Source organism: Apiospora phragmitis (genome assembly GCF_038363925.1).
Source record: "Apiospora phragmitis strain CBS 135458 chromosome Unknown utg000013l:1.0-2965645.0:1.0-2969333.0, whole genome shotgun sequence".
Classification (NCBI taxonomy): domain Eukaryota; kingdom Fungi; phylum Ascomycota; class Sordariomycetes; order Amphisphaeriales; family Apiosporaceae; genus Apiospora; species Apiospora phragmitis.
Window position 1 is genome coordinate 2,821,838 of NW_027117413.1, and position 15,677 is coordinate 2,837,514.

The following is a 15,677-nucleotide window of genomic DNA, read 5'->3' on the forward strand; positions in this document are numbered from 1 at the left end:
AATCGTTTATTAAGGGTTAACTAACGTTTAAGGGTTATAAGTACTAACTAGTTTTAAACGCGACGAATTAAATATAAACGTTTAAAAATATATATTTAATTTATTAAGCATTTCGTTTAAATAATAAAATATTAAATTAAATACGTTAAATTTAAATTTAATATTATTTCTTATAAAATTAAGAAGATATACAGCTTTAAAAGCGATAAGAAACTTTAACTTTATAATATAATTTATTAATACTTTAATAAATAACTCGGTTTATTTTAAATAAATATGTTCTAAAAACGAATAAAATATTATATTTAAAAGTTAAAATAAATAAAAAAAAGTAGAAAGGTATAGTAAACGTAATAATACCGTTATTTTTATATCTTTTAAATTTAACAGAAACGTAGTTTTCGTAGCCGTTTAAAATTAAGAGGTAATAAAAACATTTTATTCGCGTTTTAATATATTTATCGAAGTATTAAATCTAGTTTAAACTCGTTTCGTTATTAGTTTAATCGTTAAAACTCGGTTTTATTATTTAATCGCCCGGTATATTATATTTACGAAACTAGTTTATAAGGTAATATTAATTTTATATAATTAAAAATAACGGAATACATTAAGTTTATAAATTAGTATATTTTATAATTACTAATATACTTTACGGTTTAATTTTTAACCTTTTTACATTTTCGCGTAACGCTTTATTTTTACCGCGTTCTTCTACTATATTATTATGGTCGGCTTTTTAGAAAAAAGTAACGTTATTTTAATATAATAAATGCCTTAAAACGACTTACAGTTAAATATATAATATATAGTTAAAATATACGATATTTTACGAAAAACCCTTTTTAATCATAGGCGCGGTATACCTTCAAGATCTAATGTTCGATTATTAATTTAAAAGCTTATTATTTTCGAAAAGAAAATAATTATAAAGTATATAAATAATTTAAAATCGCGATCGTTTCTTCCTCGTATAAGTAGCGTTAAAAATATGACGAATCGATTACTTAGCTAACGCGACGCGGGACTATAACGAACGTTATGTAGGTTTTAAAAAACCCTAGTAAGACGTACTAGTGTTTATGTTAATAATACGAAAGAGTATCTAAACGTGCGATAAAAGTAACGCTTCTATCGATATAATATATAGTAGCCGGGTCGTAATAAAGTAATAAGGGGTCGAGTAAAAGTATTTATATAATAGAGTTATTAAAACTATTTACTTTATTAATAGGTTAAAATTAATACTTAAATTAATTATTAAAATAAAGAGTATTTATATAAAATATATAAGGAATATCCGTCGTTATATATCTAATCCTTCCTCTTTAATTACGTCTACTTAATAATCTTTATTAATTATAATTAGTATTATTTATTATTTATTAATTTTAATTAAATTATTTAGTATTACTTTACTAAGCTATGTCTAGCTTTATTATTACGTAAGTTGTTTTTAACTATTTATATAATCTTATTTATATTTATTTATCTATAACTAAATAATCTCGTCGTGCTATTATCGTGGTATTAGTTATTATAGTATTATAGCGGTATAGTAAGGCTTATTATTATAGGTGGGTTCGTTAGTGCTAACCGGTAGGGTAGGTTTTAATACTAGTTTTTATAAGCGCCTCGAGATATAATATATCCGTGCTAAAAGTAAGTCTAGCTATATAATTAAGTTAAGTCGTAATATTATCCTCCCTATTTTATTTATTTTATTTTTAAAGTAATTAATCGTTATAAATACTAGGTTTTATTATTTTTATTAAGAATTTTTATAAATTTTCCTTCTTTTTTACTTTTTATTTATAATATACGCTCATTATATTTAATCGTATTAAGAAATCGCGATTTAATTCTATTTATTTATAATATACGCTTATTATATTTAATCGTATTAAAAAATCGCGATTTAAATTTATTTATTTTTTTATTATTTATTATATAGATTTAGTTAAGGCTCTTAATAAGTTTAATTTTAATATTATACTTTATAATTATTATTTTTTAAAAGGGTAGTCGTATATTATAATAAAAAGTATTAATAAGTATAAAAAGTATACTTATATTAATTATACTTACGATAAAACCGGCGTTCCGTTATCTTCCCTTCGTCGGGTATAAAGTGAGCATAACTATCTTTTTCGCGAGGAGTCGGCAGCGGAAACGCATTTCCTCGAGCTATAGCGTCAAATTAACGAAGCCTTAGCTCGCCTAATTCGCTTTAAGAAATAAAAAGAAATGGCTCGCATTCAAGGTGTGAAGTTAATATAGCGGGGTCTTTATTCTTTAAACGAGTTAAAAGAGTAAGAGCGTTAAAAGTCTAAAGCTATTTTAGCTATTTAAACTTAAGGTAGCTTTAGCATTATTAATTAAAAAGCGACGGATTTTTCTTTTAATTCGATACATAATGTTATTATTTAAATACCCGTAGTTTTTTAATCGCGTTCGTTAAGTATTTTTTAAGTTTTTAAGTATTATTTTTTAATAAATAAGCTTTTTATTAAACAAGGTATTAAAAGCTTCAGTTAGTTTTTTTTTTTATTAATAATTTTCTCGATTTCGTGTTCGTATTAATCCGTTTTAACTTCTAGCCGTGTATCGATCGAGGTATTTTCGGTCGTTAACTCCAGTAGTAAAATTTAATATATAAGGTATATTCGTATTATTTTAAGTAGTAATAATTAATAATTAGTTTTTAAAGTAATTTTTATAATTTTAAATATTTTAATCTTTTTAAAATTTAATTTATCGCTTATTCGTTTAGTTTTAATATTTCGTTGTAAAAGAGATATTTTTTTCCCTTTTTTATAATTAATCCTTTTAACTTAGTTTAATCGACATATCGCTTTATTTATTATTAAAAGAAAGTAAGGTCTTGTTATAAAATAATATAAAATTCCTTTAGTTTTTTAACTTATATAGTTACGATTTATATTAGTTCTCTTTTTAGAAGTTTTTTAATAATTTTTAAATTATACTTATAGTTTGTTTAAAATAGTAATATACGTATAGTTACGTTATTCACGTTAGTATAAATAAATTAAGTTATAAGTAATAATTATTCTTAATTATTCTATTTAAAAATAATATAATAACATAGGTATTATTTTAAAGTCTAGTTTATCCGCTCGGTTTATCCATCTGTCTAGGGGTAATAAGCCGTAGATCACTTATACTTAATACCGAGCTATATTATAAGTAATTTCTAGAATTTAGCAGTAAACAGCTTGTTTCTATTAGAGATCATCGTTTCGAACAGCCTGTACTAGCTAACGATCGTTCGAAAGAATATATAAGCTAAGTCGCTAGTATCGCTAAATTCCTTATATAGTAAAAAATAGGTATATTTCGTAAGCTTATCTATAATTATTAAGATATTATTATTATTAATTTTAATTAAGAGTTCCTTTAATAAGGGTAGTTTAATTATAAAATTAAGTACGATTATTTTCTACGCTTTATTTAGCGGTAAAATTAGTTATAATTCTCTATATAACTAATATTTAATAGCCTTAACTTTATCATAAAGATTATATTAATTAATTACTTTAATTACGATTAGCTTAAGATTTTTATAATCGAATTACTTAGTAATTCGATTTTAAGTCTTAAATACTCCTTAATATCTATATGTAAAGTGCTTATAAAGTTCCTTAATAAAGTTTTTACGATACTGCTTAAAGATATAAATCTTATTTCGGTAAAAGATAAAACCGTCTCGGTTCTTAAGGTGATCTTTAATATAATCGTCGGAATCGAGGGTCTAGTTAAATTATTAAAACTTAGTAACCCAGTCGTCGTTATATTAAACATAGCTCGTGGCGTTTAGTTATCGTAATAATACGAGGTTACCGTCTTAGTTATAGGTTAAAATAGTCCGTGTTTCGAGCGGAACTTCCTCTTAATAGTTCGGTCGTCGGCTTAATACGTCAGCGCGACCGTTCTCGCTACCCTTCTAATAAATAATAATAAGGTTAAATCTTAAAAAGAGTTTAAACTATCGTACTTATCGTTTATTTAACTCTTTTATAATAATAAATATTATAAAGTTCTTATAATTAATATAAACCTTTATTAGTTTTTTTATTCCGTTAAAATAATATCTCTACTTTTCGTAAGTATTAATAATAGCTATTAATTCCTTATTATAGATTTAGTAATAAAGTTTTATTTTATTAAACTTTTTTTAAAAAAAAATACGATAAGGTACGACTTCTCGTTATTATCCCGTTAATTTAATTATTCTCCGATCGCATAATCCGATACGTCGATTTCGACCTTAAAAGGTTTAATAAAATCTATTACGTAAAGTATTAATTTATTAAGGATTCGCTCCTTAATATTATAAAAGGCTTCGGCTTTTTTTTCTATTTATTAAAATAATTTATCCTTTTTTATTAAGTTCGTTAAAAATATCGCTATTTTATTAAATCCGGGCTAAAAGTCCGGTAATAATTAATTAATTTTAAAAAAGATTTAATTTTTATAGCGTTTATAAGCGTAAACGACTCTTTAATTATTAAAATTTTTAAAGGCTCTATTTAAATTTCTCTTAAGGATATTATATATTTTACGAAAATAACGGATTATTAATAAAATTCGCTCTTCTTTAAATTAATTAATGAATTAATATTCTATAACTTTTAATGTATTAACTTTATATATTCTTAATACCGCTCGTTATTCTCGAAATAAATAAAGATATTATCGAAATATATTATAATAAACTTATCGAGGTATTTTTATAAGATATAATTAATTATAAATTAAAATTTAACTAATATATTAATTAAAATAAACGGCATAGCTTAATATTTAAAATATTCGTACTTAGTTTAAAACGCGGTTTTCTATTTTTCTCTTTTTTTAATTCGAATCAAGTTATATATATTAAAGAGGTTAAATATTATAAAGATTTTAATATATAATAACTTATTTCGTAAGTCATTAATTAGGGGAAAAGGGTACCGGTTTTTAATGATAATTTTATTAAGCTTTTAATAATTAATATATATACGCCACTTAAGTTTCTCGTTTTTACTCTTTTTTAAGACGAAGAGGGTAAGAAAGCCCACTAGTAATATAAATGGTCGTATAGCTCTTTTTTTAAAGTTTTCCGTAACATACTCTTTTAAAGCTTATTTATACTCATGGTTAAGTTTATATATAAATATAAATAAGGCTTCTTTTCTATTTTTAAAAGTTATCTTATAATTTTACCGTATATAAAGCGGTAAGCTTATTTTTAATTTCTTATTAAAAAGAGCTTCGAATTACTAGTACTCTTTTAATATAATTATGATAACGTTTAGCTTAAGCTTTTTAATAATAATATATACTTTAAAAATTTTAAGTTTATTAAAAGGTTATTTTTTAAACCGTTATTTATTAATTAAACTTTTTTCTAATATATTTTATTAAAGTTAACCTATTTTTTACTTAATTTTAAAATTATTTATCTATAATTAAAATATTTTTAAAATTATATCGTATTTTATAACGTTTATAATACTATACGTAATTCGGTTATAACGTTTTTTAATATTAACCGAAAAGTTCGCGATTTCGTTTTATATTTTTTTTATCGTTATAAATTATAAATTCTTTATTAACTGTTTTAAATTAATATAAGGCGTTTTTCTCTTATTATTCGAATTTAAGGTAATTAATAATTTATAATAAAATATAGTTTCCTTACGTTCCGCTATCGAGTAACGCTTTAATATAGACTCTTTTTACGCCTATTATTAATATAATATACTTATAAATAGCTCGATTATTCGTTATTTAATATAAGGACCTATCTTAGTCCGCTTATTATTACCCTTTTATAATAAGCGGCGTTTATTTCTTAAATATTATTCTTATAAATAACCGATAATTTCTTATAATTAATTATTATATCGTTATTATTATTTCTTTCGTTTTTTATAAGGCGCTTTTTAATATATTAATAAAAATATTTTTATGCTCCTTCTCGTATAAAATACTATCCTTAATACTTAATATTTAAGTTTTTTAAGTAGTTCGAAAGTTTATTAAGTTTATTAAAATTTATAAACGTTTTATAAATTCTTTAATATAATAAAGGGGTTCTTTTATTAGGTATATATTTATATATTTTAAAAGTATTAAACGTTTTCTTTTAAATATTTATTAGCTCAAGATTTTTCCTAAGCGTATTTAAAGTATTAATCTTCGAAACACTCCTTTTAATCTCGTCCCTCTAGGTGGCATTATCGTGGCCATCGTGGGTCTTTTTATACTAATAGGTATACACGTCGTCCGTCGGCGATTAACGTCCGGATTTTTCCGATAATATAATTAAGGTATAATTATATAATAGGTCGTTTACCGATCTTTTAAGGAAACTATTCGTACTCGAGTTTTTTCGCGAAGTGTTTTATATAAACGTTATAAACGTACGAAATCTATAAAAGCGTGAAATATCCTTCGTACGTAAAGGAGACTCGACTATTATTTCCTACCGCGTAATTACCGTGGATTCTTTAATTAAACCTGGCCGTAATAAGTACTTAACGTAGGTATTTTAAATCCGGGTGAAGAATATTAGGGATTATTAACTATTCGTTGGTCTTTAAATTTTTAAATTTAACGATCTCGTTTATTAGCTCGTTTATTAATATACCGATTAGGCGTTCGTAGTTTATTAGTTATTTTAACTAGCTTATAATATTGTTCATCGAATTACTATTTTCGTTATATAAAAGGGGTTATTGTTTCTATATTATCGCGACGCTTCGGCTATAGTTTTCCTTTCCTTTAAAAGTTTTAAAGAATTATCTAGTATCTTTTATATTCGTTAAATAAAAAGTATACTTATTATCGTAATAAATTATTTAAAATAAGTTACCGTATTTAATAATAGCGTTATTATTTTTAATAACTATTATAGAAATATTTTTTATTTTAATAGCGTTAATATGTTGTTCGTTTAAAGCTTTCCGGAAATCTTTCTTTAATATATAATATTCTCGGGCGTAATATTTTTATTTTTAATAATTATAATAAATAATATATTACATTTTATTATACTTATTATATTTAATAATATTAAAGTTTATAAACTTATTATAATAGTTATATACCGTAATATTTTTAAATAATATACTATTATAATAACGTAGTTATTTTATATTAACTTAGATCCGATTAATTCACCGTTATTATCCGCCTTATTTTTTACGGCGTTATTCGTATATACGAATATTAATCTTAATAATAAACTCTATATACGAAAGAAAATTATTAAGGGCATTAAACCGGCTAAGTTCGTTTTTAATACTCTCTTTAAGTTCTTAATAATATATTATAATTTTCGTAGCTTCGGTATAATTTAGTCGAGTTATGATACGTCGAAATTCGGCGGTATAGGAGGCGGCTAATCCTTTTTATTTAAAGGTTTTAAGTTCCCTCTCCGCTTAACGTATCCCACAAGCGAATATCCTATACAAGCGAATGTCCCACTTTTATAAATTTCTTTATAGCTTTAACCTTTTTTTATATTCTTTTACGTCCGAAAATACTATAACTTTAAAAAGAGAGTAATATAATTCTAATACTTTAAGCGCTTTAAAAAGACTTAACTTTAAACGTATAAAAGGCTATATTAATTTATTACGTCTTATTAAAAACTTTATAGCGTAAACGAAATAATTAACCTGTACGACGCGAAATACTTACGAATTCTCGAAAGCTTTTAAATTCCGAAAAAGATGCGATTATTTAATATATTATTAATTTAAATACGCGATCGTTTCCTCCCCGGCTAAGTAATATAGAAGATATAATAAATCGATTACTTAGCTTACGCGACGCGGGACGCGTCGGCGTTAATTAGTCCTCTAACTTCGTACGATAATAACTAGACCTCCGGACGCGTTTTAACCGAAGAATCGATTATTAAAGAATCCTTTACGAAAATCCCGACGCGTATCGCGTATAGTTTACCCTCGTATAGAATATAATTTATAAATACGGGATTTAAAAAGAGGATATTTATAACTTTAATAAAACCGGCTTTTTTATAGGTTAAATCTTATCCGAAATAATCGTAACTATTTTCGATTAATACGGAAAACCTAAGGTAATATAATAAAAGAACCGGGAATAAGTTATAATTATTTAAGGCGTCGGATTATACGGTTACGTTATCCCTTCGTATATTATTTTTACCGGAAAAACGTACCTCTTTTCTTAATACGAAAATAGCTTATTATTAAAGGATTAAATAATCGTAATTATTAAAAATAACTAAATTACGAATAAAAATGCGAGAATTAAATTCGATACTTTAATTAATATACTAAGTCTCGTATAAAAGGTCGTTATCGCCTTTTAATCTTAAACGGCCACGAAAGCTACCACTTAATAATTTTCGAGCTCTATTATAAAAAGAACTCGATTATTATATTTTACATACCTGCTTATTTATTATATAAACTTTAACTTTTTAATTCCGGCTATTTACGTATATTAAAAAGGTTATATAAAAAAGAAATCGAAGGTTTTATACGGGCGTATATTATTTATATTTTAAAAGAAAACTTTTTACCGGCTTTTTTAAAAGCGTTCTAAGCGATTTTTACCTTTTTAAATATATAGGTAAGTTTTTAAAAAATATGACTCGTCTCGTATAATTTTAAATATATTATTTTATAATTAAATATAAAGCTATATATTTTAATGCTCTAGGGACGTTTTCCGGCCTATTTATCCCTTAAGAATTAAAATCTTTAAATAACTTAATTAAAACTTAATCTTAAACCGAAAACGTTTAAAACCGTATTATACGGTATTAAAATAACTTTCCAACCTTTATTTTAATTAAGTTTAATTAAATTATAAAAAGTATAACGTAAATTATATACCGGCTCGCTCTTTTAAAAGGTAAGGTAAGCGTATTACGAAAAGTAAATAAGATACTTAGTTAACGCCGCCGTACGGAAAAAAAACCGGCTATAAAATAAAGGATAACTTCGTATATAAATTAAAAAAGACTTATAATTTTAAAAGGACGTTAATAAGTAATTATAAGATAAATCGCGCCGGAGTAATAGCTGTACGAGAAATCTTAAAACGCGCTCGCGATGCTATAGAATTTAACGGGTAGCTCGGGTATAATACACTTACTTATTAAAATAATGTAGAAGTATTTAATAAAAACGGTTTGAAATAGTTTTAATTAATTTTAAGCGTTATAATAAAATTAATTATACATTATTATATAACGTTTAAGAAAATAAGAAATTAAACCGTAGGGTACGTTAATTATTTTTAATAAACCGATTTTATTTTTATATAATAATTAACGCGTATTATAACGAGTATTAACTCGATTATATTTATTATAAAGCCGGTCTCGTTAAAATTTTATATATTTTTATTTAAAATATTATATTTAGTTTTAATATTCGCGACTAGCGCGAACTAGCCGGAAATAATACTTATATCTTTATAAAAAGCTCTTTAATTATTATATCGACGGTTTATTTAAGTTTTAAAATCTAGGTTACCGTTAATAAAGCGTTTAATTTAATACTTATTAACGCGGTCGCCGCCGCGCGATTTAAAAAAAATTAGCTATATTTCTTATAATATTAATATTAAAAGGTATTCCTCGAGTATTTAAATTAATTATATATTTATAAAGCACCTTTTTTTAAATTAGATTTAATTTATATTATAAATATCGGATTTCGCGTCGAGGTTTAATACCGCGGAGTCGGTCGCCTAGAGTAGCTCGGGGGGACGTCGTACACTTTCGTAGCAGCTTTTTAATTAATTCGATTCGAACCTTCTCGCGTTACTTAAATTATTAAAATAATACGATCTTTTTATAATTAAATTAATACTATAATTATAAAAATAAAGTTAAGAATATATTAAAAGACTTTATAAAAACGTAGTTTTCTATATATATTTAACTAGAGCTAAAAGGGGTGGCCGGCCGCGCGATGCCTAATTGGGAAAGGGGGCTAAACCCGGGAGGTGCGACAGCGTGTTCTCGACTATGATATATAATAACATATCGGGCGGGGTACAAAATTATGCCCTGTTCAGCCAGCCTCCTGCCATCGAGCCGGCGCCTGAAAGTCTGTGCTGGACCGGCAGCCGGTGAGGCTTGGGACAGGTCCACCCAAAGACGCCCGTGGGACGACGATCGTACTCCGAATGGCCTCGGGAAGTCCTTCCTTTGGCCTCTGGGAAGGAAGTGGTGGGGATTGCGGCAAGCCGGGTGCCTTCTGCCTCAAGACAGGTGAGGGATTCACTCTCAAGGAGGTCAAAGACGGTACGTGCACGACGTGATCACACACACGCTCTTATGTTGGAAGACTACGCGTGAAGCTGAACATGGGTTTTCTGCAGGCCAGTGTATTGTTGCTCTTGGTTTGAGCACCGCTCCAAATGACCATGTCGGCCTATATACATCCTTTACACCAGCTCCCAACACAAGGTACCAAATCACACCCAGTCGCATCTCCTACATTTTGCCCGTGTCGGCAGAGGTGAAGCAGTACATGGTCGGCGAGATGGATCTTTCTCGTGCTTTCATAATCGATTTCTCCTCGGCTCCACCTCACATCAAGATCGTCCGTGATGGCTACAATACCCTATCACTCATGGATGAAACCAATGGTCCACTAGCACCTAAGCTCTAGCCAAATTCCATATCTGCGTCTTCCTCAGGATACCGCTGTCCCTTATGATGCAAGTGATGGCTTGGTCCACGTCTGTCATATCTTCGAGGCGAAACATGTCGCCGCTGCGAATGTCGCACAGGTAGAACCTGCTCTGGCCACTCGTCAACAGGAATACACTGCCCTGCATGTCTCTGATGATGGGCTGAAGACCGTCGATGCCGAAATCGGAGGCTAGGTTGGGCTTAGAAGGGTCGAAATACGTGGTGAGTGACAGGTCAGACGCGTTGTTGGACCATGTGCAGTTTCGGGGAAGTTGTGAGGGGAACGGTTTCGGGCAGGGTTGGCTTTCCGTGGTTTCCCCGCCTACATCTCTGGTGACGCCATCTGGCAGGTTTTGCATCATGAGAGTTTCTGCTAATTACCTTTGGCGCTGTCCGAGATAAATGGTCGTCTCGTTTTGCTTTTTCCTCTTTGGCAACAGCAATCCGTAACGGTTTGTCGGGATCAGTATGACAAGACAAATGCAACCCTTTTTCAGCTTCCTGTCTGGGGATGCATAATGGTTAGCGTGCAGCCAGCCTCCTTTTGCTCAACCATTCCTCTTTCGATGCTACGACCAATAACACGAGGCCCGTTCTCTGAACACCCAGCTCCTCGGTGGAGCTCAGTAAGCGAGGTCGATTCTAGATCCTGTGTGGCATTTCAATAGCTACGTATATACAGAGTAAAACGTACTAATGCAGCCCTATGATGACAGCATAGGGTTGAACGCCCCTTCGCTTCACCGCCAAAACGTCTTCGACATATCACGTCATTTTACCGGCTTACTGACTTCGACCGGTACAGGACTGTGTATCTGTTAAGTAAGACATGTGCACAAAGAGAAGTTGCGATGATCTCAGCCAGCCTCGTGTACTCCAGGCATGCGGAGCCACCAAGCCACTTCGTATTTGGACGAGATTGAGAACCTAATTATTGGACATAACCAGGCTGATAGACCTGAATAATAGACAGAACGTGGAATTAAGTAATGAGCACCAAAACTCACTAATAATCCTTTAAGTGGCGCGTTGATTCCATTCGTAGTCCGTTCCACGCACTGGGAGTATTTGCTCTGTTGTGCGTCTTTCGATTGTACTAGTTGAATAATAACTCTAGTAACTCGTCTCATACAAATTAGGTTTCGCAACACCCGAATCAACATGTCTTCATGGAATACCTTTACAGCATTCGGTGGCAAGCTGGGCCGGTCTTTTGTCAGTCCTCCGCTCGCTCCACAATGCCAGGTTGACTACGAAGCAACCTCCTCGCTGTTCTGCCGCTGGCTTGAAGACCTAAGGGTATCACCAGAGCAGCACGGCATCCCTAGCGACAGAGTCGCCGACGTTATCAGTCTGCTGAACACGTTCTTTCCCAAGTCGGTCAACGATGGCGGAAGATTCTATGCAACGCGGATGTCCACCGATTCTGGCGCTCCATTGTTCATGCGTAAAATCGTCCCCATCACTGTCCACTTTGGTCCCAAAGCCATACCGCTTCTGATCGCGGACGCTCCCAATGCATTGGGCTACATCTTCACCATCGCGAACATACCCAGTGACGGCGCATCTGGCTTTCATGACTACCTCTTGCCCCTTGCCGTTTTCTATGCCTGGACCACGTACCTTGCCTTCTTATGGCCTCTGTCAGCCGCAGGGGCGATTCAGAGCCCGGAGGAAGCTCGTGTTGTTACCAACGTGCCTATGGAAATCACTTTGCTTTATCTTGGTCCTAAAGCTGCATCCGGCGGCGCTCAAGGGGCCCCAAGATTCTGCTTGGGGGCGATGTGGTCCGGCGCGGATCCAGCAGACGCCCAAGGGGCGGGCCTGCGGGAAGACGACGGGCATGAAATGGACCGGTGGAGAACGGCGCATATGGTGCAGCCCCTCTTCTCCGCCGGTGGGATGCCGCCGCCGGGCCCATCATCGAGGCTGGTAGGTCCTAATCTCAGACGACTGCTGGCACGCCGTCTCAACGAGTACATTTTGGGGAAGAAGGGCAACAACAGCCTAGATACGCCGTTCCTGGACCCCCTATTCAGCGGAGTACTCCCCAAGTTGCCCGGAATGCCAGATATGCCTGGACTCGCTCAATACATATAAGCTGTCGGGACCATGGTGAAGGTCGAGTCGTCCCGGTTCGACGCAACCATCATCGAGCCCGACTTTCTCATCGCCCATTCGCTACTGAGTCTGACCCTCATGGACCTCCTCTACGGCGTCGTCGACACGATGGAAGCTGTAGCGGATGCTGTAAATCTTCTTCCGGCAGTGCAGGAGCTTGTCCGGTTCTACATCACGCCGCACGTTCTGGATCCGGTCTCGAGCAAGGAGCTGCCGCTGGGCCAGAACTCGAAGCCGCTGGTCGAGGGTCTGGCCCTCAGCCTCCCTGCCCTGCTGCTTCCTAGCGTACAGAAGAAGCTCCACTCGCTATCGTGACACCTGAACAACACCCACGAGAGCCAGGACCCCAAGATAAACTATATCGAGCTGACGTATTTCTTCGATAACGGTCAGTCCTATACGCGCTGCCCCGAGCTCTTTCCTCTATATGCTCTTCTGTATGTTTTTCACCGCCTTTATAGTCGTCACGAGTCCCCAATCCCCCCCTTTTTTCTTCTCCCCTTCTTTTCCGTCCGTCAATAACAGAACACATACACACACTAGCTGCTCACAAGCAACAACTCCCAGGAACAAGAAGGAGGAGGTACCAGACCATCGGTATTCACCATGCAGGGCATCAAGATTAACACGCGCCCGCTCGGCCAGGCTGTCTTGGGCGGTGCCTTCCGGGACGCCTTCTCGGCGGGCAATCTGGACAAGGCTTCTTTCCGGACCGTCGGCGGTCAGACGGTTACGGACCCCGTCGTCGCGCCGCCGGATGCCGAGGGCGCCGCGCTGGTCGAAGCCGCGACCCATGCGGACCTGGGCTCGTATGGTCAGGAGGCGAGGAGTAGTTGCCCCCTGGCCATGATTTTATTCAAGTAAAGTTTTGCATATTTTAGAGATTATATATATATTAGTTATCAGCCTTCCGTTGCCCTAGTTACAACTTGGCCTGTGCCTCATCATCATGGTTCCACCCCGGCATATCGGCCAGATCCTTAGCCGGCGCCGCCCTCCGCGACTTCAACGGATCCCCCTGGCCCGGGCGCCACCGCCACGCCTGGGCCAGGTCGGGGGCTAGCCGGCCCTCGACCAGCTCGACGACGTGCTTGCCGATGCTCGGCAGCAGCTTGAACGAGTGGCCGCTGTCGCCCGACGCCACGATAAAGTTGCGCCACCGCGGGTGCTCGCAGATCAGCAGCGCCGCGTCGGCCGTGTCGGTGCACCAGCAGAGCGACCGGTTGAACAGCTCCTTGTTGTTGAACCGCGGCAGGAACGCGGAGACGGCCTTCTTGATGGTCTTCTCGGACGCGTCCGGGTACGTGTCGGTGGGGTGTTTCGCGTGCGACCGCGGCACCGAGACGCGTTGCGGCGTGGGCGCCCCGTAGGGCTGGTGCTGCTTGAAGCGCGTGAAGCCGGGGAACTCGTCGCACACCTTGATGACGCCGTGCTCGTTGGGCTCGAAGAAGAAGCCGAGGTCGCCGTTGTAGACGACTGGGCAGTCCTTGTACTCGGCCGTCTCTTTCGGGGTCAGCTGCATGTGCGCGTACACCCAGGCCTTGGAGCAGCACTGCCCCTCGAGGTCCACGAGCGCGGGGCTCCACGCGCCTGCGGCCAGGACGACTTTATCGGCGTAGTACTTGGTTCCGTCCACCGTCTCGACGCCGATGCAGGTGGACGCGTCCTCGGGCGCAAAGAGGGGCTGTTTGAAGGCGCCCGCGCCGCCGAAGCCGAAGTTGACGCCCTGCCGCTTTAGCTCCTCGCCGATCGCGTTTATGGCTTTGGCCGCGGACAGCCAGCCGCCGTCCTGGCTGAAGATGGCCTTCCACCCCCTGATCTGGTCGCGCTCCAGCAGCGGCATCCGGGCCAGGATGGCGTCCTCGCTGTCGAGCCACTCGGTCGTCTTCTCGAGCCCCACGTCGGCGTCGAGCAAGGACTGGTACTGCTCCCGGAGCGAAGCGATGCCCTCCGCGGTGCCCTCGCAGTCCAGCCGGCCCGTGTTGTGGAAGTAGGGCTTGAACAGGTCGTCGTGACGCCACATGGCCTGGGCCTCGAGGCTGAGCTGCTTGTCGACCGGGTTCCGCAGGCGGATGCCCATGATCTTGTTCAGGTCGTTGCCTGCGGACTGGGCCGAGGGGATGGGGTAGGTGTCCAGGACCGTGATATTGGAGGGCGTGTAGCCGGACCGGAGCAGGTGCAGGGCCGTGGACGAGCCGATGGTGCCGCCGCCGCCCACGACGATGACCTTGGTGGTCTTTCGTGAGGCCGCCATGGTATTGTTGATGCAAGTGCGGGTGCCCTTCTCCAGAGAGCTATGGTAGTAGTCGTCGACCGTCTGTGATGGCTCAGTCCTGTAGAGGCGGGTGTAACTTGGCCACTTTGAAAGGACGTATTTAAGCACGAAAAGCAAGCAGAGAAGCGAGATCGCAAGGAACCATGACATTGGGATGGTACGATGGTCAGCTCATGGTTTTCGCTGGGGAAAATGGAACGGGCAAAAGCCAGTGATGACAAGCGACGAGGCCTGGAGGCAGTCCGTGGAATGACGATGCTCGTTGACTAATTGGTTATATCTCGAAGGGTCATGGTGCAGTGCTTGGCCGTGGACTGGTGGATCGTCGACGGTGGACCTTGGCGGGGAACCTTGGATAACGAGAGCCTCCGACTCCACTGGCACTCACCGATGCAACCTGATACCAACGTATCTTGGTCCCAAAGAAGCCAATATCATCAGGTAAAGTCGTCGACAACCCGCGTTAAGGTGTCCATGTTTGAGTAGGTATGGAATCTCTATCGTCCTGGACTCCTGGCATCTCATTCATGTCCTAGTGGTGCCTGTCTGGATATGCCTGGTGATGAT

General features: G+C 36.0%; 5 protein-coding genes across 5 annotated transcripts; 3 read left to right on the plus strand and 2 right to left on the minus strand.

Annotated features, from left to right (window-relative positions):
• Positions 1 to 10,680: 10,680 nt before the first annotated feature.
• PG994_014575 (uncharacterized protein) lies at positions 10,681 to 11,073 on the minus strand (the record flags this gene model as incomplete). Its single annotated transcript, XM_066865984.1, has 1 exon — positions 10,681 to 11,073. One exon carries the CDS (start codon positions 11,071 to 11,073, stop codon positions 10,681 to 10,683), a length of 393 nt encoding a protein of 130 aa, XP_066709113.1.
• An 802-nt stretch (positions 11,074 to 11,875) lies between these two features.
• PG994_014576 (uncharacterized protein) lies at positions 11,876 to 12,814 on the plus strand (the record flags this gene model as incomplete). Its single annotated transcript, XM_066865985.1, has 1 exon — positions 11,876 to 12,814. One exon carries the CDS (start codon positions 11,876 to 11,878, stop codon positions 12,812 to 12,814), a length of 939 nt encoding a protein of 312 aa, XP_066709114.1.
• Positions 12,815 to 12,826: 12 nt separating this feature from the next.
• PG994_014577 (uncharacterized protein) lies at positions 12,827 to 13,150 on the plus strand (the record flags this gene model as incomplete). The annotated part of the gene is made up of 1 exon (XM_066865986.1): positions 12,827 to 13,150. One exon carries the CDS (start codon positions 12,827 to 12,829, stop codon positions 13,148 to 13,150), a length of 324 nt encoding a protein of 107 aa, XP_066709115.1.
• Positions 13,151 to 13,441: 291 nt separating this feature from the next.
• On the plus strand, positions 13,442 to 13,699 carry PG994_014578 (uncharacterized protein; the record flags this gene model as incomplete). Its single annotated transcript, XM_066865987.1, has 1 exon — positions 13,442 to 13,699. One exon carries the CDS (start codon positions 13,442 to 13,444, stop codon positions 13,697 to 13,699), a length of 258 nt encoding a protein of 85 aa, XP_066709116.1.
• A 58-nt stretch (positions 13,700 to 13,757) lies between these two features.
• On the minus strand, positions 13,758 to 15,260 carry PG994_014579 (uncharacterized protein; the record flags this gene model as incomplete). The annotated part of the gene is made up of 1 exon (XM_066865988.1): positions 13,758 to 15,260. One exon carries the CDS (start codon positions 15,258 to 15,260, stop codon positions 13,758 to 13,760), a length of 1,503 nt encoding a protein of 500 aa, XP_066709117.1.
• Positions 15,261 to 15,677: the final 417 nt, after the last annotated feature.